At 39.1% G+C, this 27,085-nt stretch overlaps 1 protein-coding gene across 1 annotated transcript in view; it reads right to left on the reverse strand.

The window, feature by feature from the left end:
- MAPK10 (mitogen-activated protein kinase 10) overlaps positions 1-27,085 on the reverse strand; it is a 551,463-nt gene that overhangs the window by 69,090 nt on the left and 455,288 nt on the right. Inside the window, exon 5 of the mRNA XM_070371900.1 lies at positions 19,685-19,854. Coding sequence (XP_070228001.1) covers positions 19,685-19,854 — 170 coding nt within the window. The remainder of the gene's footprint in view (positions 1-19,684; positions 19,855-27,085) is intronic.

Raw genomic sequence — 27,085 nt, forward strand, 5'->3', positions numbered from 1 at the left:
AGCAAGCTATCAAGAAAATAACACAAACTTCATCCTTCTGATGACCCAAATAATATAGCTAGATTATCTTTTGTTTTAGGACTCCTAATTAGGTCAATATTTTGAAGCATCAATAGGCAGACCCAAATATAAATATAAACTGCCCGGATTTGGCAGATCAGTTGCTTCCAAAGACTCTCTTACCAATCCTGCCCTTTTGAAGCCAAAGGGTAGGTCAAGTCTGAAATATACTGCTGGAAGTGTTGTTTCTCCATCTGTTTCAGTTATCAAAAATGTTAAAGATTCCAACCAAAAAAATAAATTAATATAATAAATGACATATTTGCTATTGTTAGTTACTTCATTGAATATCATTGTTTTCTCAAATTCAGCTGTAGGATTTTTCTTTTCCTGGGAGAGAAAAAAGAAAAATATGGCTAGTTTCTTTAGTTTTTAGAGGAAGTTCATTTTCTTTCTCATAATTTTTTGCCATAGTTAAGGACGGAATTTCAGGAATTAACTATCTACTATGCACCCAAAGATTGTGCTGGGCCCTTTTTATGCTCCTCTACTGACACTGAAAGCAAGGATCAGAGATTGTAAGTAATCTACATGCAGTCACTCAGCTAATATATATGGGGATGATGTTGTGCCAGTTCAGGCAGATTTTAAACCCAGATTCCTTTGGTGTTTACTTTTTATCTAAAAACTGTCATTCAAACAGAAGGGAACTTCAGGTGGGTGATCAAAGGAACTCAACTTATGAGGCTAAATAAATATGTGAACTTGGAAGGAATAATTTTTTCAACCACAGACCTTGAAAATTAAAAAGCAAATAGAGACTTCCCAAGAAAAATGTGTTTTTATTTCAAAGCAAGTGAAAATCAGAACCATCCTTTTACATTCCAAAGGACTGTTAAATAGAGACCTTTCCTTTCTCTTCCTGGATAAGATTCTTCATATTTCAGACATTAGATCTCTCACTCTCTTTCTCCTGCCCTCCCCACTTCCCACACTCTGTCTTAGAAGGAGGAGGTTGCAGCTGTGTTGCATTTCCTATACAAACTCTAAGATTCATAATTTCTTCTTGTTTTCAAAAACCCATCTGCTTATACAGGATAATATTTGACTTTTATAGCTTAACCCTGAAAGGGGACATTGGTAACCGATTCAGTTGTTGCTATAAGTAACAATATTCTGCATCAGATCTAGAAATTTCTTGTTTGCTTTCAGGACAAAATAAATTAATATAGATATTAAAAACTTGGAATGAGCTGTAAAAGAAGCAGAGATCTATGAACATCATTAGACAAGTCATCTGCTATGGACATGGTAGCAGAGTCTGTTTCCATTCCCTGCCTATTATCATCCTATTTACCAAAAGAAAAGCTATTAATCATAAAGCATTTCAACTAATAAGCTTCATCCTCCTCAAAGAGCAAAGAAACAGTTGTTCGGTCGCTAAGTTGTGTCCTACTCTTTGCGACTCCATGGACTGCAGGACGCTAGGCTTCCCTACCCTTCACTATCTCCCCTGGAGTTTGCTCAGATTCATGTCCATTGAGTCAGTGGCAATTTTATAAGCACTGCTCTGTGACTAACGCTATTCTCTTTTGTCCCACTTTTTCTTTCAATTGCCTTTTCATATGTAGCTGCATGGTCAAAAGACTTCTTTGTCCATTCAGATCTCTACCTCTATTTGAGAGTAAAGCAACGTTAGTGAAGAAATGTTACACAATACATCGAAGACGCTTCTCTATAAACGAAAGAAAAAAGCGTTTTTCTCAATTTTGCTCTTTCATGAAGAATTATTATCTGTTTAAAGCTAATCCCGTAAGCATCGTCTTGTTTCCTCAGAAACTGTTCTCTAACAGATACGTTTGCACTTACGGGTATCTTCGGGCTCTCTGCCTCTCTCTGTTCTCTGGGCGTCTCTCAGCCTCCTCTTTGTGCCCCCACATCTCTCCATCTTCACTCTTCCTTGTGTGCATCTGTCGCTGGTTTCTCTCTCACTATTTCTGTTTCTACATCTGTCTCTATCTTCTCTTACTTCCCAAGACTTGTCTCTCTGCTACCCACCTTTCTCGCCACACACTCAATCTCCAGCATCCAGCATTTCCCATCAGATGGGGTACACAGATTTTCCTGTTTTTAAAAATATACTCTTCCCTTGATCTGTGTAAAGCAAGCATTGAACACTCAAGATTGCTCCTTTGCAAGCAAATTTTAGGGGAAAGGAATCCACATAAGAATTGAGAAGGTACAGCTGAAAAACTCAAAGATAAACCTTTAATAAGAGAGTGCCAAAATGAAGTCGCGAGTGCTAAACCAAAGAGGAAGAGACCCACGAGAACTTGCCGTCTTTGTCATTTGGTTACTGGGAACTTAGTAAAAGCAGTTCCCACAGAGCAGTGTGCACAGCAGTGGATTCCAGTGAGCTGGGGGGTGAACAGGAGATGAAGAAGAGAAAACAGCAATAAATACTTTTTAAGTGTCTACTCTAAGCCAGGACTGTGCTAGGCCTTAGAAATACAATTGGGATCAAGTTTGACAGTCTTTGCCTGTAAGAGCTTCTATAGTCAAGTGGGAAATGAAACACTACAAAGAAACAACATAAATACGGCATGATGATGATTTGATAAAAGAAGCATGGAGTGGTGTGGAAGCATATCAGAGAGGCACTGACATTGGATTCAGGTGGGTGGTAGACATTTAGGGTGGGAGGCAGGGGGCACGGTGAGAAATGTTCCTTTTTTTGTCTTTAGATGAAATAATCTGCAGATACAATTTATGGAGCTATGGCAGCCATCTTGTGACCATGAGGGACAACTCTGAGACTGAAAACCTACATGCTGTGGATGGTAAAGGGAAAAGGCAGAAAGCACCTAGGCTGGGTGCTTGATGACATTTGTTGGGCCTCTGAATTAATCAATCTGGGAAATGATATACCCAGCAATAATATACCTTATTGTTTAAGCTATATTTATATTTTTTAGAAATAATAATAAAAATAAATAAAATAGGGCAAAGACTCCAAATCCTAGTCCCCCTCCTCTTCTTGGGCACATGGCTAGATGATATTTTCAGCCTCCTAAACAGCCTTGTAACTGAGCTCTGGTCACTGGACTGTAAACAGAGGAAAGCACACCCCTTCTGGGCCTGTGCAATAAGAGTAACTCCATGCTTTATCCCCCGCTATTGTCTGGAGATCTTAGATGCCACAAGATGAATATGACAGAGCCTTCATCAGCCTGGCTCCTCTGATCACCAAATAGATGACTCACCCTTTTAACTACAGTTAATAATTCAGTTCAGTTCAGTCGCTCAGTGGTGTCCAACTCTTTGCAACCCCATGAATCGCAGCACGCCAGGCCTCCCTGTCCATCACCAACTCCCAGAGTTCACTCAAACTCATGTCTATCGAGTCGGTGATGCCATCCAGCCATCTCATCCTCTGCCGTCCCCTTCTCCTCCTGCCCCCAATCCCTCCCAGCATCAGAGTCTTTTCCAATGAGTCAACTCTTCGCATGAGGTAGCTAAAGTATTGGAGTTTCAGCTTTAGCATCATCTTTCCAAAGAACACCCAGGACTGATCTCCTTTAGAATGGACTGGTTGGATCTCCTTGCAGTCCAAGGGACAAGTTGCTAAGAGAGTAGATCTCATAAATTCTCATCACAAGAAAAAAATTTTTGTAACAATGAATGGTGACAGATATTAACTAGACTTATTGTGATGATCATTGCTAAATATACACAAATATAGAATCACTACGCTATATACTTGAAACTAATGGCAATTATACCTCAATAAAAATGTATATTTGAAGTAGATGATTAAATATACATTATATCAATTAAAAAAGAAACAAGGTGTAGTCAGAACAATAGTGGAAAACATTAGGGACTGAACTGTGAAAGGAAATGAAAAGCCAAGGTTGGACGAACATTTAAAGCTTACAAATATTTGAAAAGTAGAGAAAAATTACTCATAAAAGAGATAGATAATTCTTCGTTAGGGAAGCAGGAAGGGACCAGGAAACAGTTGGCTTCAAGCCAGTTTAACATCACAACCACTCACCCACCAGCCCATAATATTCATGACACTTGTCCTAGAGTCATTCCATTGTTCCCAAATTTCTCCCATTTTGACCCACCTTCATACCGGTTTTTGGCCTTTGATTCCATTCCCCCTTTAGAATCTCCCTCTCCATAGGATTTAGAATTAGTACCTGCCTTTTTGCTCATTTTGCTCTGGCTCCTGATTTCAATCTGCCTTCGGGAAATTTGGATTGATTTTTCTTTTACTATCTTTCTGCTGCTGCTGCTGCTAAGTTGCGTAGGACTCTGTGCGACCCCATAGATGGCAGCCCACCAGGCTCCCCTGTCCCTGGGATTCTCCAGGCAAGAACACTGGAGTGGGTTGCCATTTCCTTCTCCAATGCGTGAAAGTGAAAAGTGAAAGTGAAGTTGCTCAGTCGTGTCCGACTCTTCGAGACCCCATGGACTGCAGCCTACCAGGCTCCTCTGTCCGTGGGATTTTCCAGGCAAGAGTACTGGAGTGGGTTGCCATTGCCTTCTCCATCTTTCTGAGCATTACGCTATCAAATACAGTTCTCCATCCAGCCAGTCCCTTAGCAACTGGCCATGACCCAGACCAGCCAACACTAATGAAAACCAACATGTATTGGCTACTTACTAAAGTCAAACACTATGTTAACTAATTTAATTTGTTTTAACAACAACCCTACACATGCATATTTCTACTATCCCCATCTTCAGATGAAGTAACTGAGGTCACACATGGGTAAGACTGAGCCTAGATCCCAATCAGGCAGTCTGACTCCAGAATCTGCTTTCTTAACCACCATGCAGCACTTCACATGCTGCTCAGTTCATCCGATTCCAAAGGGCAGATTTTGAAAATTCCCAGCTTGACAATCAAAGTAAGACAACATTCAAGAAGAATTAAATGAATACTTACTATTTCCAAACATTAAAAAGTAGTAAAGAAACGAGGGCTGAAAAAGGTGGTGGCTTATTAACCATTTAGGGGTCAATGGTAGCCTTCTCTATAGCATCCTACTCCATCCAAGGGGGTGATGGTACTAGAAATGGGGCTGTCTGTGGCATGAGAATTTAAACAGTATGTGAGGCCCTAAATGTAGACTATTTTATCCAGAAGTTTGATGATAAAGAAAAGAGAGTCAAGAGGCAGAAATCAGGCACATTCTAAATAACGTTTTTTACACGAGAATTAAGTGGGAGGTCTTCAAGGGTCTGGGCAGAAGAAGCTACTGGAGAAGAGAGAGTTGAAGCGAGACAGGGAACTACTGGCAGACCCCAGAGGCAAGGAATGAAATTAAGAACACTGGTGGGCGCCCACCTCCAGAGTTCCTCACGGAGGAACTAATTGGGAGAGAAGACTGCAGACAGAGTTAGGAGGTGGAAGGGGAAATTGAGAGCTCACAGGCCTGACTGAGGCCATCTGTTCTCTCCAGGAAGAAGGAGGCAAGCCTTCCACCAAGAATAGCGTGGGTGAAGTGGAACCAGGAGCTTGCAATAATGGTCATAAAAGGATTGTAAGGGCCACCATGGGAAATGGGATAGGGGGCTGATGAGACACGTAAGTAAAAGGATTGCTAAGCAGCATCAAGGGCCCAGCTGAGGATGAAGCTCATAAACTTATAATGGAGGAAATCAGCGTGATTATGTGTTTTCTCCAGCTGGGCTCAGGCTTTGGCAGGAGGAAACAGCTTGTGGGGCTGCCCAGGATGAGGGTTTGGAAAACAGAGAGCTGCAGGAGACAGAGAGGGAAGAAAACAGACAGCCTCTTATACAGTCTTTGAAATTATTTTCATGGCTCCAGACTTAATAGGAAAAATGTTAATCTAGCAGGAGGATGACAGAGAACAGGGAAACCTTGAAAGACTGACATCTGTAAGGACATACAGGGAGAGAAAGAAGGTACGAGAAGGAACGGCATCAGTGTGTGACAACAATTTGACTTTTAATTTCTCTCTGCTTCCTATTCCTCTCCATTTTCTTATATTTCCCCACCAGGGAATTATTTAACCTCCGAAATTTACTAGATTTCCACTGCATAGTAGTTACTCTTCAACTTCTGTTTTTGCTAGGTAAATTGAGCCTCTCTCATTTGTTGCTGTTCGGTCACTGAGTCATGTCCAACGCTTTGCAACCCCATGCACTGCAGCACCCCAGGCTTCCTTGTCCTTCACTATCTCCCACAGTTTGTTCAACCTCATGTCCACTGAGTCAATGATGCCATCCAACCATCTGATCCTCTGTCGCCTCCTTCTCCTCTTGCCCTCAATCTTTCCCTCTTTTCCCTCTTGCCCTCAGTCTTTCAAAGTTTCTCTCATGGATCCAAAGTTCATTCATTCAATAGCAGCTCAGGTGTGGTGTGTGAATTAGGAGCAGGCAACTCCTTGGGGTACAGGGGACCTCCCCCACAGGGCACACTGCTGGGAGGCTGAAGGGCAGCCTGGGTTTCAGCCCCTACACTTCCCTTATCTATATGCGTTTGTGCAGGGCATCCTTCCCCGGCTATATTTTCCAGTCCCAAGTGAGCCCAGTGAAAAAATGTTTAAAATATATTCAGCATTGTAGCTCTCTGGATTGGGAGTACAATCTTGATTTTATGCACAGATGTATGAAAATCTTCTGTGGAAACATTTTGAATGATGAACATAGACAAAGAAGAGCACAGCTAAGAGGTCTCTAAAGTCCGTGTCTTTAAACGAAAGAAGCCCCATGTCATATGAAGTGGCTAAATTCCCTCTCTGATGGTGACTGACGACCCCATCGTATCGAGAAGCTTAAAATTCAATGGTTCAGTGCTGGATTCAAACACTGGATTCAAACACTCAGTGCTGGATGTTGGACACGCAAAGTGCAAGTCGCTTGACAAGGTCAAGTATTTCAAATACATTTAACGAGCCCAGGAATAGAGAGTGGAACGAGGGAATGACAGGGCTGTCTCTCAAACTTCTAAAAGATATCTTCCTTTGTCCTCAGCTTCCACATTCAAATCCGTGATTAGCAAGACAGCTCAAACTCTATAAACAGAACAGGATGCTGGAATGGGCCAGAAGCATGACTCTGCAGAAGACAGGGGGCCAAGTACCTTCCCTCGGAGCTTTATAAAAAGCTCCTTGGAGCCTTAGTATTTTTAGATAGCAAATTTATTACACCTACCTGCTCTCCATTTTTTTTAAGTCATATTAATCTACAGATAGAATGGAAAGATCTCTAAGACCAGTAGCTCAGCATAATCAATGAAATCGGAGGAATAGCAATTGCCATCTGTTATTTGTTGTTGTTCAGTCTCTAAATTGTGTCTGACTCCTTGCAACCCATGGACTGCAGCCCACCAGGCTCCTCTGGCCATGAGCTGTTTCAGGCAAGAAGATGGGAGTGGATTGTCTTTCCTTCCCCGGCTGATTCTCCTGACCCAGGGATCAAACCTGTGTCTCCTGGTAGCAGGCAAATTCTTCACCATTGGGCCACCTGGGAAGCCCATCTATATTAAGCATAATTTAATCTAACCAAAGACATTGTCTCCTTTCTGTGAAGAATGATGTTTTTTTCCGAACATGCAGGATAGTACAAGATTAATCTTTTAGGGATTCCCTGGTGGCTCAGACAGTAAAGAGTCTGCGTGCAATGCAGGAGACCGGGGTTTGATCCCTGGGTTGGGAAGATCCACTGGAGAAGGAAATGGCAACCCATTCCAGTATTCTTACCTGGAAAATCCTTGCTGGAGGAGCCTGGCAGGCAATAGTCCATGGGGTCACAAAAAGTCTGACATGACTGAGCCCCTTCACGTTTTCACTTACATTTAGGTTATAGTTTATATATGTATATAACCATGAATGCCCTCTAATCCAAACAATCAGAATGTATCTAGCAAAAAAGTACATGAAGCATAAACTAATTTTAGCTTTGCAATGAAAATACCTATTGATAACCTAGAAGACACATCCTAAAAGAAATAAGAATTAGTGTCACTTAAACTCTTAATATTTGGAATTGAAGTAGAAACTGGAAAAAAAAATAGTTCATTTGTTTATTATTAATAGTTCTCCTGATAGGACATTAACATTTATATCAATAACTGATTTACAGAGAAGACTCAGTCATGCATAAGTGAATAAATATCTATGGAATTTAAATGACTACTTATCCCTTCTGCCAACAAAAATATTTCTCAGCTATAAACTCTCACTGTCCATTTTAACAACAGGGATATAAATTAATTGCAAGTTTATTAAAGAAAGACAGGATTCAGAATAAATGTCCATAATACATTGCAAAATTAAACATAGTTTTAAGATTATATACAAGCTATGCCATCATTTATTGCACTGGCAATTATATAAGTATGGACATATGTACTTTATGGTTAACACACAGAAATATGGAACTTGTATAATGTTTTCCCTAAAAGCATGCTGCTACGAAACTCCTCTACCCATGGTTTCTTAAAGTCTACCTTTTCTCAGTGAAGGGAAAAAAGGTAATGTCTTAATCACTAGTCAAGTAATAGAGCAAGTAAATATTTGGGGCTTATGCTAGGCAACAAGGCCAAGAAAAACAGTGAAATATAGAAGGAGAATACAGTGTCTAATTCTGTCCTATTACACCATCACAACCTCAACTGTCTTACCAATACAAAAGGCAATATCTGAAGCTCAATGCTCCTTATACCAAGAAGGTTGTGTTTAAAAAAAAAAAAAAACCACTACACACAGGAGACTATATTCAGTATCCTGTAATAAACTATAATGGAAATTTTTAATTAAAAAATAAAAAAGAAGTTTGCAATTAAGGGTCTAAGTTGTAAAAATAATGGAAAATAACAGGGACACAAAAGTGTGCTGATATTCCAGATGTGGATCAGAAGGCAATCATGTCCCCTAGTCAGAGGCTAAATGGAAATGTGTGAGTAACGCTGCATTGTTTAGTATAATGGCTCATTAGGAACTCTAAGAAGAAAAATGCACTACAGGATCAAAAGTGATGTTTCCAGAAGCAAAATAAAACCATCATCTGGGACCCACTGATCAGGCCTCTTTTGTGTTATTCAGGAAGCCTGATCACCCTCTGGATGGTCTCACTTCATACCATCAACCTAATTACCATAAAACATTTCTATCCAAATTCTGTGCTTCAAGATGGTTGGCAGACTCTGTGTCACCGTGTTGCAACTTTAAAAACTAATATTTAAAATTTGTGTAAATATTGTAAATATCCTTGGTTAACTGAAACTCGGAATGAAAAGGTTCAGAGGCTTTTCTTGACTCCATCATGGAGCATTACATAAGTCATTTTTTGCATCCCATATTCTCAACTACAATATGCAAACAATATGCACAGTCTAAGCAACTGTCGCAATCAGCCATCTTGGGTTACATGTGTTGACCTTCTGCAATTTTCCATTGATCGAAGAGTAACATTGTCTACCTTCCTTGAAATCTACTAAAATTCATGACAACATCAGATTTATAAAGCAATCTCATATATCTAATTTGTTTTATGCTATTTGAGTCCTCTGAGATACCAATGTCTCCATTCACAGTTGAGTACAGATGAGTTCTGAAAGACTGAATGATAAATACTATCACTGATAAAGCACAATGGGAAATTCAATTATTCTGAAGTGTAAGTGTATTGATAATTATAATGACTGAGCATGATAATATGAGGTATCTTAAAATATGTGTAGGGCTTCCTGGGTGGCTCAGCAGTAAACAGTCCACCTGCAATGCAGGAGATGCAGGAAATGAGGGTTTGATCCCTGGGTCGGGAAGATCCCCTGGAGGAGAAAATAGCAACCCACTCCAATATCCTTGCCTGGAAAATTCCATGGACAAAGAAGCCTAGTTGGCTACAGTCCCTGGGGTTGCAAAGAGTTGGAGTCAGACATGGCTGAGCACACACACACACAAACAACAAAAAAAAATCTTTAATTGAATCAATAGTATTTAAATGTGCAAATATTTTACAGAATTCAGATAATTTACTTAACTTCCATCCCAATCTCAATCAGCAATAAACATATATTGAATATCTTTCCATCATACAACCAAACACTGCCAAGGTTGCAACTCCTTTGTTTTGGTGTATATCTACAGATATTTCTTAACCTTTGCCAGTCATTTTGTAAATGTGTGCCATTATTTCAAGGGTGATCAAATCAGAGTCTAGATAAAAGAGCTCCAATTCATCATCAAGATGAGAAAAGCTGCTAAAAGCATCAGTGAGTCAATAACATCTTTTTTTTAATAAAAATGAACATTAAAAGGGGGAGACTTTCCATAACTCAGTTTTTAAAGCACATAGAAGCTACTATAATTTGAAGAAAATTCCAAGGATTTTGATGCTCTAATAATGTGATTTGATGATTATCAGTAATTATTTTGAGCATTTGAACCAATTCAGAAATTCTTGGGGGCTGGTTCGTGGTTGTCTTGGTTTTTGATGAGAGCTCTGGCCTACCCACAGTAATCCTACTTGCGAGGAGTTTCCCAGGTAGCCCCTGTGAATGCAGGAGGCACAGATTCAATCCCTGGGTTGGGAAGACTTCCTGGAGGAGGAAATGACAACCCACTCCAGTATTCTTGCATGGAGAATTCCATGGACAGAGGAGCCTGGTGGGCTACAGTCCATCCAGTCACAAAGAGTTAGACATGCTGAGCACTGAGGGTACAACTCATTATTATTATTATTATAAGTACTATGTGGAAATGATGCTTTTGAACTGTGGTGTTGGAGAAGACTCTTGAGAGTCCCTTGGACTGCAAGGAGATCCAACCAGTCCAGTCTGAAGGAGATCAGCCCTGAGATTTCTTTGGAAGGAATGATGCTAAAGCTGAAACTCCAGTTCTTTGGCCACCTCACGCGAAGAGTTGACTCATTGGAAAAGACTCTGATGCTGGGAGGGATTGGGGGCAAGAGGAGAAGGGGATGACAGAGGATGAGATGGCTGGATGGCATCACTGACTCGATGGACGTGAGTCTGAGGGAACTCCGGGAGTTTGGTGATGGACAGGGAGGCCTGGCGTGCTGCGATTCATGGGGTCGCAAAGAGTCGGACACGACTGAGCAACTGATCTGATCTGATCTGATGTGGAAATGGGAAGGCAAAGATTCAAACTGTGTTCCACAGTTCCACAGTTCCATTTAAAAAAGCCATGAAGAAAACCAACAAATTATGTTCCACAATTAAAAAAACAAATCATGAAGAAAACTCCTTTTCTTTTTATCCCTACTAAAGCACAGGGGAGATCTTCAATCAACTTAGGTTGTATGCCTTATTATATCATCACCCTTAAGGAGATTCTACTTTGAGGCATATGATAACCATCTTCCCTAAAAATTAGATGGATACTAAGTCTCATCTATCTTTTCCATCACTTTTTTTTCTTTTTGAATTAATTTTTATTGGAGTATACTTACTTCACAATGCTGTGTTAATTTCTACAGTATAGCAAAATGAATCAGCCAACACATACACAGAACTTCTACTTTTTGGATTTCCTTCCCACTCAGATCTCCATGTTGCATTAAGTAGAGCTTCCTGTGCTATAGTATGGTCTGATCACTTTAAATCCTATTTGAGGGTAAACAAGGTTCCAACACATATGTATCTGTATACGGCTACCAAAATAATACAACTACAGTTTCAGATGCTGAGCCAAGAATGGGCCCACGAGATAAAATGCTGTAACCAACTTAGTTTTCCGCATCACAGTGTTTCTTACAGAATGTTTTCTATCCCTGTCCTCCTTCCATGTAGATCACACCCATATTAAACAGATTTTTAAAAGCCACAAGTACAGGAACTCTAAACACTTTTTCAGTCTCCATTCAGTTCAGTCACTCAGTCGTGTCCGAGTATTTGCCATCCCGTGGACAGCAGCATGCCAGGCTTCCCTGTACTTCACCATCTCCTGGATCCGTAACCGGACCAGGATGATAGGACATTGCTAGGCAGGCTCACTGTACTCACCAGTATCCACTTATCAAAGGAAGGTAACGAAATAAGAATACATGAACACACGATGTTCTGCTGAACATGTTTGACAACTTAAATCTTAGATTGTTTATCTGCATCGGAGCTTATTGCTATAGACCACTGATTGAAGGACAATCACCAGAAATGATTTTCTACATTTTTGTAAATTATGTAAATTACATTAACATATATGTATGCAATATGTTATAAATTATGTATTTGTTATATATTCATTTCGTATATACACATATGGATATGTATCTAATTTAGAATTGATTAACCCACTGCATTATTACCAGGGCATCTTAGGACTACAATTACTTCTATTTCTATGTTCTCCTGTTCTAATTGGACTTTCAGGAAAGTTTAGTTAATACACAGTGTATAATAAATATTTAATTTTCTAAGTATACATTTTTATAATAAGCCACTGTAAGTCTATAGTTTTTCAGCATTCAGCGTACATCTTTGACACAAATATCCTGTAAAAGATCATCTTACAAAATTGCATTGGGACTGCTTACAAGTTGATCACAGGTAGATAATAAAGACGGGCTTCCCAGGTGGCACTAGCAGTAAAGAACCCGCCTGCCAATGCAGGAGGTGTGGGTTCAGTCCGAGTTGGGAAGATCCCCTGGAGAAGGGAATGGCAACCCACTCCAGTAGTCTTGCCTGAAGAATTCCATGGACAGAGGAGCCTAGTGGGTTACAGTCCATGGGGTCACAGAGAGTCAGATACAACTGAAGTGACTTAGCACACATGCACAGATGATAAAGAAAACAACCTCAAGAAGGAAAGAAAATGTCATTTAAAATACTTCGTGTCACTTAAAACTGTGCAATCCATTCTTTTCAATTAAGGGGCAGATCAAACTTGGCAAGTCTTCTCTGCTGAACTTGACTGACCTGAATTTTGCCACCATTTCACTGTCACTTTAAATCATCTTTGCAGAAAGAACTGAGAAAATAGACATGTTTTCTGGGTTTGACAAGCAACAGCAGAACTGAAGTAAGAGAAGATAATGGACTCCCTGCTGTTGATTTCTTCCTACATTCAGTTTTTGTTCTGGAGCTGGTAGTAGACACAATGCTAATGAGATCCTCTTCTGATGATTGAAAAGATGTTCTGAAATGATTTGTTCATCTGGCTCCTGACTATTGTTGTTAAAAATACATTTTATACATCACTTTATGATTCCCCACCTAGGAAGCCACAGAGGACTTCTTTGTTCCCATGCAGAAGGAAAGTCATCAGTTTCTTTTTGTTTCAATGTGTAATATATTTTCCTCAGTGGTAGAAAGAAATTTTTAATTTATTCTAAAGATTTTATATTAGATTTTATTTAATGATTCTAAATAATTACATATTTGGTCTATTATCTATGGTGAATGAAAAATAGCATGGTAATGGTGAATTCCTTTTGAAAATACTTTAGTATTGCCTACTTATTTTCCTGATAGTAAGTAAGCAATGAAGCCATTCAAAGAGAGGAAACAGCATATAAAAAACCAATAAAAAGTTTAAGGTAACAGGAACAGGAGAAAGGATAATCCATTTTAAACAAGTTAGGAGAATTGAGATTCTGTGACATAAGTACTAATATATCAACAGTTCACTTGAAAAGCAAAATCCTTCTTATACATATACACAGAATTTTATAGTGATGTATGCCAAAATAAAAAAAATTGATGATGAATTTCCCATTTGGAGGAGAAGGAATTGGTTCCTCCATGTCTTATTCCTGTTCTAAATAAAATAAAATAAATCATCTGCTTCACATTGTCTACCCTCCACCTCCTTCTGGGGACCCCAGACACTCCCAGTTTCCAACTTCTCCCAGTTACTCTACTCAGGATCATGCATGTGTGTGCTAAGTCTCTTCAGTCATTTCCGACTCTTTGCAACCCTACATGGGACATTCAAAATATGCAAATCTGAGATTTCATGAACAGAGGAAAGGTGTGGATTTTGCAATCATGTTGGGAATAAATGTGTTTTTGGCGTAGAGAAGTGGATGAACTCACCATTGACAAAAGGTAACAGGAAAAAAAATTAAATATAAGAAAGGTAGATAGGACAAATCTACAAAAGTAGATCTTCCAGAAAAACAGCACATCACAAACCCAAATTATAGTAAGTAAACAGAGATAGCTCAAAGTTAGGTTGAGGAAGAGGGACAAGGAAGAGACAACTGTATACACAGACAGAAGGGAATGTGCTGGAATTGTGTCTGTGCATGCGGTAGAATGGCACTGGAAGAGGATGGAGAGGAATACATTATCCCATTTCTGCCCCTTCATGTTTGTCTTTGCTACTTTTATTTTCCTCTAATCTCAGGAAATTCCAAGGCTAATATTTTGGAATTCAGATGTCCTTTTATTGACAAGTTTGCTGATAAAGCTATCATTAATTTTACTGATTTTACTGGAGTAAAAATTGTACTCAAGGACTTATTTACTGAAATTTGTTTCAATTACTATACTTAAGATCTTGTATGATTTCATTTCTGTACAAGAAGAAACAGAGGCCCAATGTACCCTATAAAAGGCTTCCCGGGTGGTTCAGGTGATAAAGGATCTGCCTGCAATGTAGGAGACCCAGGTTCAATCCCTGAGTAGGGAAGATCTTCTGGAGAAGGGTATGGGTACCCACTCCAGTAGTCTTGCCTGGAGAATTCCATGGACAGAGGAGCCTAGAGGGCTACGTTGCTTTAATCGTGTCCAACTCTCTGCAATCCTATTAACTCACCAGGATGCTCTGTCCATGGGATTGTCCAGGCAAGAATATTGCAGTGGGTTGCCACGCCCCCCTCCAGAGGATCTTCCTGACCCAGGGATCGAACCCACATCCCCTGTGGTTCCTGCATTCAAGCAGATTCTTTACTGCTGAACCACAGGGAAGCCCAAATTAAGCCTTACTAATAATTAATAAACTGTGGAAAATTCTGAAAGAGATGGGAATACCAGAGCACCTGACCTGCCTTTTGAGAAACCTATATGCAGGTCAGGAAGCAACAGTTAGAACTGGACATGGAACAACAGAATGGTTCCAAATAGGAAAAGGAGTTCGTCAAGGCTGTATATTGTTACTCTGCTTATTTAACTTATATGCAGAGTACATCATGAGAAACGCTAGGCTGGAAGAAGCACAAGCTGGAATCAAGATTGCCGGGAGGAATATCAATAACCTCAGATATGCAGATGACACCACCCTTATGGCAGAAAGTGAAGAGGAACTAAAAAGCCTCTTGATGAAAGTGAAAGAGGAGAGTGAAAAAGTTGGCTCAAAGCTCAACATTCAGAAAATGAAGATCATGGCATCCGGTCCCATCACTTCATGGCAAATAGATGGGGAAACAGTGGAACCAGTGGCTGACTTTATTTTTTGGGGCTCCAAAATCACTGCAGATGGTGACCGCAGCCATGAAATTAAAAGACACTTACTCCTTGGAAGGAAAGTTATGACCAACATAGACAGCATATTCAAAAGCAGAGACATTACTTTGTCAACAAAGGTCCATCTAGTCAAAGCTATGGTTTTTCCAGTACTCATGTATGGATGTGAGAGCTGAACTATAAAAAAAGCTGAGCACTGAAGAACTGATGCTTTTGAACTGTGGTGTTGGAGAAGACTCTTGAGAGTCCTTTGGACTGCAAGGAGATCCAACCAGTCCATCCTAAAGGAGATCAGTCCTGGGTGTTCACTGGAAGGACTGATGTTGAAGCTGAGGCTGCAATATTTTGGCCACCTGATGCAAAGAGCTGACTCATTTGAAAAGACCCCAATGTTGGGAAAGATTGAAGGCAGGAGGAAAAGGGGACGACAGAGGATGAGAATGGTTAGATGGCATCACTGACTCAACGGACATGAGTTTGGGTAAACTCTGGGAATTGGTGATGGACAGGGAGGCCTGGAGTGCTGCAGTTCATGGGGTCGCAAAGAGTCGGACACGACTAAGCGACTGATAATTAATATTGGTCTCTCCCAAGCACATTTTATCTTCCTTACTTTGGTCATATATAATCTAGGGTAAAAGATGCAATTTGGAAGGAAAAAAGGAATTTCACAGTTTGGGGACAGTTGACAAAGGCGCTCTGAACTCCTTTGAAAATAATATAGTTTGGTGTGTCTGCTTTTTAAGAGATTTATAGCAATCATCTTAATAGTAGAATATTATAATGTATGTATTAGTGTTAATGCCACAACAAATTACCACAAACTTAGCTGCTCAAACATAAATTTATTATCTTACAGTTCTTCAGGTCAGAGGTCCTATATGAGTCCCTCAGGGATAAAGTCAAGACGTCAGCAGGCTGAGTTCCTTTCTGGAGGTACTGTAGAACAACCTGTTTCCTTGCTCATTTGTGTATTGCTGGCAAATTTCAGGTCCTCATGGTTGTATGACTGTGATCTCCATTGTCTTGCTAATTGGCAACTGAGGGCTATTCCCAGCTTCTAGAAGCTGCCCTACTCTTTGTTTCCTGACACGTTGCCTCTGTCTTCAAAACCAGCAACAACAAGGCAAGCCCCTCTCATGTTTTGAATCCCTATTCCCTTCTCTCTCCTTGCATCTCTCTTATCCATTCTTCTGTCTTCCATTTCCATTTTTAAGAATTCATGTGATTACATTGGTCCCACCTTGATATTCTAGGATAATCAATCCCCCCATTTTAACACCCCCTTCATCTTAAAGTTATATGGCAAAAGTTCCTTTGCCAAATAAGATAACATACCAAGAATTCTGGGGATTATTTGAAGGACCATTATTCTGTCTACCACACTTTGAAATTGTTTTGTGTAACACAGAAGTTCACCTGCAACTTTGTGTGTGTGTGTATGCTCAGTCACTCAGTTGTGTCCAACTCTTTGTAACCTCATGGACAATAGCCTGCCAGGCTCCTCTGCCCATGGGACTTTCCAGGCAAGAATACTGAGCTGTTTGCTTTTACAGGGAGTCTTCCTGATTCAGGGATCGAACCCATATCTCTTATATCTCCTTCATTGGCAGGTGATTCTTTACCACTGTGCCACCTGTGACATTTTGTGTCACTAAGATATTGACCTGCAACCTTGCACCAAAATAAATAAACATTAAAAATAAAAATTTACCTAGCTTTTAAAATATCTACACAATGAAGTTTTGGCCCATTATTTTAAAATGTTAAAATATTCCATCTTCAAATTGCAAAAACAGCTACTGATTGACATTGGCAAAGACTGAAATTCCCTGGGTGAATTTCAATAAAAACCTTGGTATATTTGATAAACAGAGAAGGCAATGGCACCCCACTCCAGTACTCTTGCCTGGAAAATCCCGTGGACGGAGGAGCCTGGTAGGATGCAGTTCGTGATGTTGCTGAGAGTCGAGCACGACAGAGCAACTTCACTTTCACTTTTCACTTTCATGCACTGGAGAAGGAAATGGCAACCCACTCCAGTGTTCTTGCCTAGAGAATCCCAGGGATGGCGGAGCCTGGTGGGCTGCCGTCTATGGGGTCGCACAGAGTCAGACATGACTGAAGTGACTTAGCATAGCATAGCATATTTGATAAATGAGGTTTAAGTGCTAGTAAATGATTTAGTTGTATACCAGCCAGGCACTTCTGCCATTTGCATCGACTAAGCATTGAGAGTGAGCTTAAAATGAGTTGTCAACATGAAATGAACGATTAAAACTTATATCCACATGAAAACTGCACACAAATGTTTAAAGCAGATTTATAATTGCCAAAACAAAGCAACCAAGATGTCTTAAGAGTAGGTGAATGAATAAATAAACTATGGTACACCCAGACAATGCAATATTATTCACTGCTAAAAATAAATGAGCTTTCAATCCATAAAAAGACATGGCAGAAACTTAAGTGTATATTACTAAGTGAAAGAAGACAATCTGAATAGCCAATCCAATATTCTGTTGGATTCCAACTACACATTCTGAAAAAGGCAAACTATGAAAACAGTAAAAAGATCAACGTTGCCAGTGGTTGAGGATATAGAGAGAAACAAACAGGTGGAGTATATTGGATTGGCAGGGCAGTGGAAATACTCTATATGATACCATAAAAATGGATACATATCATTTTACATTTATCCAAAGCCATAGCATGTATGACACCAAGAGTGAACCCTGCTGCAAACTATGGGCTTTGGTGATTATGATGTTTGAGTGTAGGTTCATCAGTTGTAATAAATGTACCACTCTTGTGAAGGATGTTGATACGGGGGATACTATGCATGTGTATGAGCTAGGGATTTATGGGAAATATCTGAATCATCCTCTTGATTTTGCTGTGAATCTAAAACTACTCTTAAAAGATAGTCTTAAAAATAAATTTTTTAAAAAGTGAAGTGAACCAGATTTTAGGATCATCTTATGAAATATGAAAAACATATATATATCAAATGAGAGGAGAAAAAGGATTTTTAAAACAAAATCGAGAGCTTCCCTGGTAGCTCTATGGTAAAGAATCCTCCTGTCGATTCAGAAGACACAGTTTCAATCCCTGATTAAGGAAGATCCCGCATGCTGTGGAGCAGCTAAGCCTGTGTGCCACAACTATTGAGCCTATGCTCTAGAGCACGTGCTCCACAACAAGACGAGCCACACAGTGAGAAGCCCGCACACCACTACAACAGAGCAGCCCCTACTCGCTGCAACGAGGGGGGAGCCTCTGTAGCAACAAAGACCCAGCACAGCCAAAAATAAATAACAAAATAAGTAAAATTATTAAAAAAAACACATTTAAAATAATGTTTATTTCATCTTTATCTCATTCATCTCTTAAAAGGGATATTTGTATTTTTAAACAGATATCTCTACTATAGCTTTAATTTATACAACAAATAAATATATTGTTATAAGTAAATATCCCTTATAAATAAATATCAATATACATGTATACTTATAATGCATGTCCTAAATTTTTACTTATAGTTGTGAGCCACAAAATTGAAAATTACACTAAGAAGTTCACACTAAATATATCTGGTTGCTAAATTACAAGTTAAAACTACAAAATAAATGCTTACCAATCTGGTATCATCACTTTTGCAAGAGTTTTATAACCAGTAAGTTAGATCCTGATTTGTCAGCATTTCAATTTGCCACTCAAAATGTCACAAAAAGAATGGTTACCAAGGAGCCCAAATCTTTCCATTTTGGAAATACTCAACAAACATTTTTTAATACCTCTTTTCTAATAGGCAACTGAATTTTAACCATTAAACTTTAAAAGTCACTGAAACATTTGAGATCTCATTTATACTTCTTCAGAGTATAGAATTCTACTTCTACAGAGTAGAGAATTTTATTTTCTGGTTATCTGAACACATATTTCCTCATTTCTTGCTGTGAAAACATCCAAATAAGATTTTTGAAATGCTTTAGGAAAACCTCTGGTTTTCTTGGTTCCTCTATGGTTGTTGTGTAAAGGATTTTTTTTTTTTTTTTTGACTAGGAAAAAGCTAGTCACAAGCAAAGATGTACATATTGTTAACCAAAGGGTCGATAAATTTCTAATAATGTTCATAAATTTATTTTTCTTTGGTAGAATGGATATTTCCCATCTCACGTCATACTGTTTATTTGTATACGTGTGTTTGTGGCTAGTCAACATATACAGCTGTTTCCCTCTAAAAATAGAAGTTAAATCCATCCTACTTACCAGACTATTCCCTGAGCCCCAGAGCCAATAGGCTTTAGATTCTGGTAGCGTTTGAGAACCGTGAACGTTGAGTCTCCCACTTCCACGCTATAGAACTGGTTGTCAACTTTGCTTTTGCTCATGTTGTAATGTTTGGCAATATATGACACATCCACTTGTTTATCGAATCCCTGTGGAAAAGAACAACAAAAACATGAGACAAGTGGACAGCCAGAATGGCAATGAGCCACAGAGAAGCCTGTTCTTTCAATGATTACTAATACTGTGTCATCTGTAACAAAATTCTATAAACCTGCATTTCACACAGGAAAAAATATCTATTAGGCCACACATGATAATCTGGAGTAAAAGAGCTTAGAAATGTGCAAAGAAAAATTTGTTTTCGATGTTAAAACTATTTATGATAAAATATTCTTAGATCTGCCTCATCTTTTCTGAAATGTTTCACTGAAACCATATATTTATGCAGCAAACACCTACCAAACATATACCGGCCCCAGAGACCATGTTAGATATTAATACGTCAAGGATGATCCCTGATCATCTGTTGTAACAGCCATATGAAGAAGAATAAAAGAATGCATTCAGGTCTTCCCTAGTGGTCCAGTGGCTAAGACTCTGTGCTCTCAGTGCAGGGGGCCCAGGTTCAATCCCTGGTCCGGGAACTGCTCTCAGATGCCGCAACAAAGAGTTGGCATGCCACAAGTAAAGATCTCACATGTCACAACTCAGACCTGGCACAGCCAAATAAATAAACTAAATTTTTAGAAAAAGAGCAATGAGGGCTAATTTGCCTTAAAAAAAAAAAGGTTGTATCTACATCCTTTTCTCAGAAACAAATGAGATACAAAATAATGCATAGTTTTAATTTGGAAAGTTTGAATTAAATAGTGTTGACTTCTTTTGCTCTCAGTAATACCAAAAGTGCTACTATCCTGCACTGAAAGATTTTAGTCACTAACACTGTTCTAAAATACCACATGACAGCTTTTTTATTTATTTCAAGCTTAGATTTTAAGTATCTCAATTGCTATATCTTTCATTTATCACTAAGAGAAATTCTATTCATTATATTTAGCAATTGAAGAAATTGCTATTTTGAATCATGATTTATGAATATATATAATGTAAATATCCATTATCCATGATCATTGTTTATGCATAAATGATCTTACATTGCTTTCTATGACATTAAGTAGTTTGGATTCTGTAGTGAGAAGGGACGTTACAGAATATTATCCAGCCTCTTCCTTGAGGCACACATTGGTGGATGCCTACCCAAAAAGTCATTCATTTCCTTCTTGCTTACGTTGTTCAAGTTTTGAGCACACACATGCTCCATGGGTTCCTTCCAAGTTCCAGCACTTGACAACTGAACAGTCTAAACCAGTGGTTCTCTTTAGAGGTGGTGCCAACCCTTAGCAGGCATTTGGGAGACCTGTGGGCATGTTTTGGTGTCCACAATAACAGGAGATGTGGCTTATCAGCCAGTGCTAGTGGTCTACGAGTGGGACATTCTCCACTCATAGTGAATGGGACATTCCCGCACAGTGAATAATTTTCTATGTACCTTACAATTTTTGAGCATGCCAAAGTTTTAACTAGTAAAAAATAAAACAAAACTGGCTTTAATATTGAGCTCAGAATCTAAATTAAAGGTCTTTGTATGGTTTTAACATACACTGACCTCAGAAAATCTAATTCTCACATAATATGAAAGAAAAATTAAACCTTCTCAGGCTCTGAAATTCTAGCTGATAATAAAACCATTTCCTAGACATTTAAAAAATATTTTTAAATTGGAGAATAATTGCTTTACAATATTGTGTTGACTTCCGCCATACATCAACATGAATCAACCATAAGTATACATATGTCCCTTCCCACCCCATCCCACTCCTCTAAATTGTCACAGAGCACTGGCTGGAGCTCCTTGTTCCTGTACAAAACTTCCCACTAGTTATCTATTTTCCATATGGTAGTGTATATATGTCAATGCTACTCTCTCAATTTGTCCCGCCCTCTCCTTCCCCGCTGGGTCTAAAATCTGTTCTCTATGTCTGTGTCCCTATTCCTGCCTTTTAAATAGTTTCATCAGTATCATTTTTCTAGACTCCATATATATGACTTAATACACCAAATTTGTTTTTCTCTTTCTGACTTTCTTCACTCTGTTTAACAGGCTCTAGGTCCATCCATCTCACTAGAACTGACTCAAATGCATTTCTTTTTGTGGCTGAGTAATATTCCACTGCATATATCCTTAGACATTTTGGCATTTCATTTTTAATTAAAAAATTGAAATGGAGTACAAACTAATTTGCCCTAGTATGCTCTTGGAAGACGGGCAAGCAGCATCAACGATGCAAATGAGGAGAATACAATGGGGACTGTGCGGACATGGTGGCAAAATCTACGAATCTAGTGCAAGAATCTTAAGACCTCAGACAGACTTGAGACCAAAATACTCGTGACAGAAGCAGTCTATGATTGGGATGCATATGCTAGAAACAATCCAATACCAATGCACTCAGACCTCAAAGAACAGAGTGGACTATATTAGGAATCTAGGTTGTTTGGACAGAGACTGAAAATCCAAGTCATTTACAAATACAGTGATGAGAGGTTTGAAATTCAGGAGGCAGTCTGTGAAGCACAGAACAGAAAATTAAACAAGACTATTAAGAATCAGAGCATTGTAAGCCCATTCACGGGAGACTAAACAGTTTATAATTTAGACAACGGGTGTGGACAATAACAGAAACAAGGACATTATAACAATCCTTTATTTCAACCACAGTATCAGGAACTGTTCTCCACATCTATAATCCATTTCTACTCTAGATTTTTTTTTTTTTACATATTGGTAAAGTAACCCTAATAAAGTCATTTTTCCTCTCAACTAGGAAAGGTTAAATAAATCGTAGTTAAACTAACAAATGAATTTCATCTGTCAAGGTTGTACATGCGTGCTATGTCACTTGAGTCATGTCCGACTCTTTTTGACTCTATGCACCATAGCCCTCCAGGCTTCTCTATCCATGGGATTCTCCAGGCAAGAATACTGAAGAGGATTTCCATGCCCTCCTCCAGGGGATCTTCCCGACCTAGGGATCAAACCTGCCTCTCTTATGTCTCCTGCACTGGAACATGGATTCTTTATCACTGAGCCACAGGGGAAGCGCCCCCCGTCAAGATTAATTTGGGAAGAAATGCCTGACTTGCCATTTGGCATGTTCTGACTCTTCTTTACATTTTTTACTATTCTATTTCTGACCACCCACAAAGTTCTTAGCATACACGAGTCTCGTCAAACCTATTTCCTTCTTCCCCCATGTATTCTCTTCACCTCTGGAATGTCACTTATTCCAACTGCACTCCATGTGTGTAGTGATCCTCTGTAATGATCCTTTTGTTCCAGACCTCTGACACTGGAGACAGAACAAAAAGATAAGTCCCATCTAGATGAAGACAGTCAAAGAAGCAGGGAGTTAAAATATGGATGGTGTAGCTTAGAGCAGAATAAAGAAAAGATGCTGGGAGCAAACAGAGTAGCAACTAATTGCCTGCCTACATTCATTACCGTTAATTCATTCAACTGCTAGGTACAAAACCACCACAGATGCCAAGCCATGGTTTAAAACTGGTTATGTTGAAAAGAAGACTTGATTTGTGTTTCCTCTGGCAAACCTTATTCCCAGTCCTCCCTGCCTCTAGCTGGTTCTCAGATGTGAATCTGCGTCTGGACCACCTGGGAAGCTTGATCAAATACAAATGACATAACCCCTCAGAGATGTGAATTCAGGCCATCAGGATATGTCCTGAGGGTCGGGAGATTAGCAGGCAGTCCAGGTGGCTCTGATTTGAGGATGTGACTTTGAGAAAGGCAATATGGAGCATCCATATTGGCATCACCTGCACACATGTTTAGAACTATGACTGCCTCACTCCCACCCCAATCCTATTGAATCAGGAACTTTGAGGTCCAACATCTTACTTTAATAAGCCTTCTAAGTTCTGATGGATATTCAGAATCACACCCTGGAGTGAAGGACTGCCTGAAGCCTGTGAAACAGATCATGCAGCTCTGCCTGAGATATTGGCAAAGTGAAACACTTATTACACAGCAGAAATAATATTTCTGCATCAACATCAGGGAACACACTCTGTGTCTTTACATATTGCCAAATTCCATTGTCCATGGCAAACACAAACTGGCAACCAGAATGCCTAGTTAGGACAAGGATTTATCCTGTATCTCAGATTCAAGTATTTGAAAGAGACCCACTGCTCCAGACTCAAGGACTAACAAAATCTTGGTACTCAGACAGGTCACCAGCTGGCCAAGTACTATGTAATGGAGTATAGCATTTCATCCCAGCAATGGACCCACCTGAGAAGTACCCTGTAATTTTTCCCAGTGAGTACCTGGAGCAGGACTTTTCACATAAAGGGGAAGCTATAAATGGACTTGGTGGTAGTTTGGTAAAATGTTTAAAACAATCACAGAGCTTGGACTAAGAGCAAAATTTTAGCTACAAAAGTATTCCTTGTCAAAAAGAAAAAAATAAAAGTAACTCAAACGAAATACCTAATGCCCTGACACATTTTTTAAAATAAAAATTACTCCGTGATCTTTTTTATCCATTTCAGAGAATATAATTTCTTACAATAATATTGAAAATCATCATTGTGAAGTTTGTGAATTCACACATACACACACACACACACACACTTTCCTTCCTTAATGTCCATGCAGTCTCTCTTGTCATGATTATAAAGGTCGAATACAAACTCTTCTCTAAATACGTGCCTATGAAAATATGCTATTAAGCACACTATAGAAAATATGATCAGTGATGAAGAGCTTTTTCACCAGTTGTATATTTTAATATATTCTTGGTTCATATCCCAGAACTAATGATTTGAACCCAAGAAGGGAAGAACCAAAAACTCATATTAGAAAGGCACGAGTGAATGTTCAGTCATATTTGACTCTTTGTGACCCCATGGACTGTAGCCCACTGGGCTCCTTGGTCCATGGGATTTCTCAGGCAAGAATACTGGAGTGTATTGCCATTTCCTACTCCAGGGGATCTTCCTGAGCCAGGGATAGAACCCACATCCCCTGAGTCTCCTGCATTGGCAGGCAGATTCTTTAGCACTGCACCACCTAGAAAGCCCATTGGAAAGGTATGACTTTAGTTTAAGGCCAATAGATTAAGGCAGAGATTCTGATGTTTTAATATAGATCAGAACTTCCTGAGGAGCTTATAAAACAGATTGCTGAGCTCCACCAAAAAGTTTCTGATTCAATGGAACTAAGACAAGACCAAGAGTTTGTTTTTCTAACAAGCTTCACAAACTTCAAGAACCACTATTTTGAAGAACAGTAGATGTAAGAGATCTCACCATTCAACAAGGGCTAGTTGGAGAGGCCAAAACTCAGAGAAATGCAGGTTAAACCAAGTAAACAAAGGATGCGGAAGTTAAAAATAAGGCCAAGATGACTTTCCTTGGTACCAGCACCCCTATAACAGGCCCGGATGTCACATTCCCTAGGATATGTTCTCCTACCTCACAGGTGCAATATAGCGCCCAGTCAACTTTACCTCACTTATCTCATGGAAATAAACATTCCATGACCTATTTATATTAAATTTATATAAAACATGGGAGGAATGTATGAAATTCACAAGTATTCACACATGCTCATCAAAATGAAAAGTGTCTTTCCAGAGAAGAAGCTAAGATGTTGATGAAATTAATTATACATAAGAAATATTACATTAAAAATGATAAATATCACAGTGGTAACATTTGGAGGTCAATACAGCTCAAAATAACTACAGGTTTAGAATAGTCTATTCTATTATTGGGTTAGGGTGAATGGATGTGAGAGTTGGACTGTCAATAAAGCTGAGCGCCAAAGAATTGATGCTTTTGAATTGTGGTGTTGGAGAAGACTCTTGAGAGTCCCTTGGACTGCAAGGAGATCCAACCAGTCCATTCTGAAGGAGATCAGCCCTGGGATTTCTTTGGAAGGAATGATCCTGAAGCTGAAACTCCAGTACTTTGGCCACCTCATGCGAAGAGTTGACTCATTGGAAAAGACTCTGATGCTGGAAGGGATTGGGGGAAAGAGAAGAAGGGGACGACAGAGGGTGAGATGGCTGGATGGTATCACTGACTCGATGGACATGAGTCTGAGTGAACTCCAGGAGTTGGTGATGGACAGGGAGGTCTGGCGTGCTGCGATTCATGGGGTCACAAAGAGTTGGACACGACTGAGCGACTGATCTGATCTGATTCTATTATTGACTCAAATTATTTTTTAAAGTATTTAACTCATTCTTTCACCAAATACTAATCTTATATTTAAATGACTTGACAATTTACTTGATACAGACATAATAGAATTTTCTTTGAAAAAATTCAAAACAAATTCATTTCCTCCCTGTCCCCCATCTGCCAAAAAAAATGTTTAAGCTAAATTAAAAGAAGACATTTTGTTACTAGCAGTTTGGTAGGCAGAAAGGAAATCTGAATAGAACCTGTTCTGTGAAAAGACTGCATATTACAGAGAACTATAAAAAAGGGGGGGCCTTGTTTCATGATTGCCCATCATCAGTTCAGTGGCTAGCACATTGCTTCGGAGTTTGCAAAGAAAAATGTCCCACGTTACTGATCCTATCTTGCAAATGTCCAAAGCTTTGGTTGCATTTTTCTCAAATTTAATAACCTGTATGCCATCCCCTCCCCATTTTCATTTGCGCATGGCTGGCCAATGTTACTGCCAGTCAGTTCCTGAGCAGGAAGCATTAAGGTTTAAGAATTTTTAGATGTTAAGTTTCTTTAGTTTCTCTTGAATGATATAACTGAAAAGATCATCAGGCCTGGATTAGTTCTGCACTTAATATCTATAAAACCAAGCAACTTTATTGTTTCATTCATTTATTATTTATATTCTGTGTGGTTTCAAAAAGGATTTGTGCAGTTCACAATAAAAGATATAGAAACAATAAAAGCATTAAATCCATTTTTAAGAGCAAATGTCAAATAAAGCAGGCTGAGAGATGACAGTTTTACCAGAAGATTTAAGTTACGAATACCTACTGTCTGGAACACAAAAGTCAGTGTCATGCTTACAGCAAGCCAAAGAAAAGCATGACAACAACAGAACCACAGTGAGCGGCAAGTTTTGATTTGCTAATTTCATGAAGTATATCATACAATAGTCCATAGGAAAAGCAAAAGTTCTCCAGCACTCAACCCTAAGGGAAAAAATATTCAACAGTTCTTTATATAACCCTGGAATCAACAAATAGGCAGTAGATACAGCATTTTTTCATCAAAGACATAGAACTCTGCTCCATACAAGTCATATGATATCTGTCCTCA

The sequence above is a fragment of the Bos mutus genome, chromosome 6 (assembly GCF_027580195.1).
Source record: "Bos mutus isolate GX-2022 chromosome 6, NWIPB_WYAK_1.1, whole genome shotgun sequence".
In the NCBI taxonomy this organism is placed as follows: domain Eukaryota; kingdom Metazoa; phylum Chordata; class Mammalia; order Artiodactyla; family Bovidae; genus Bos; species Bos mutus.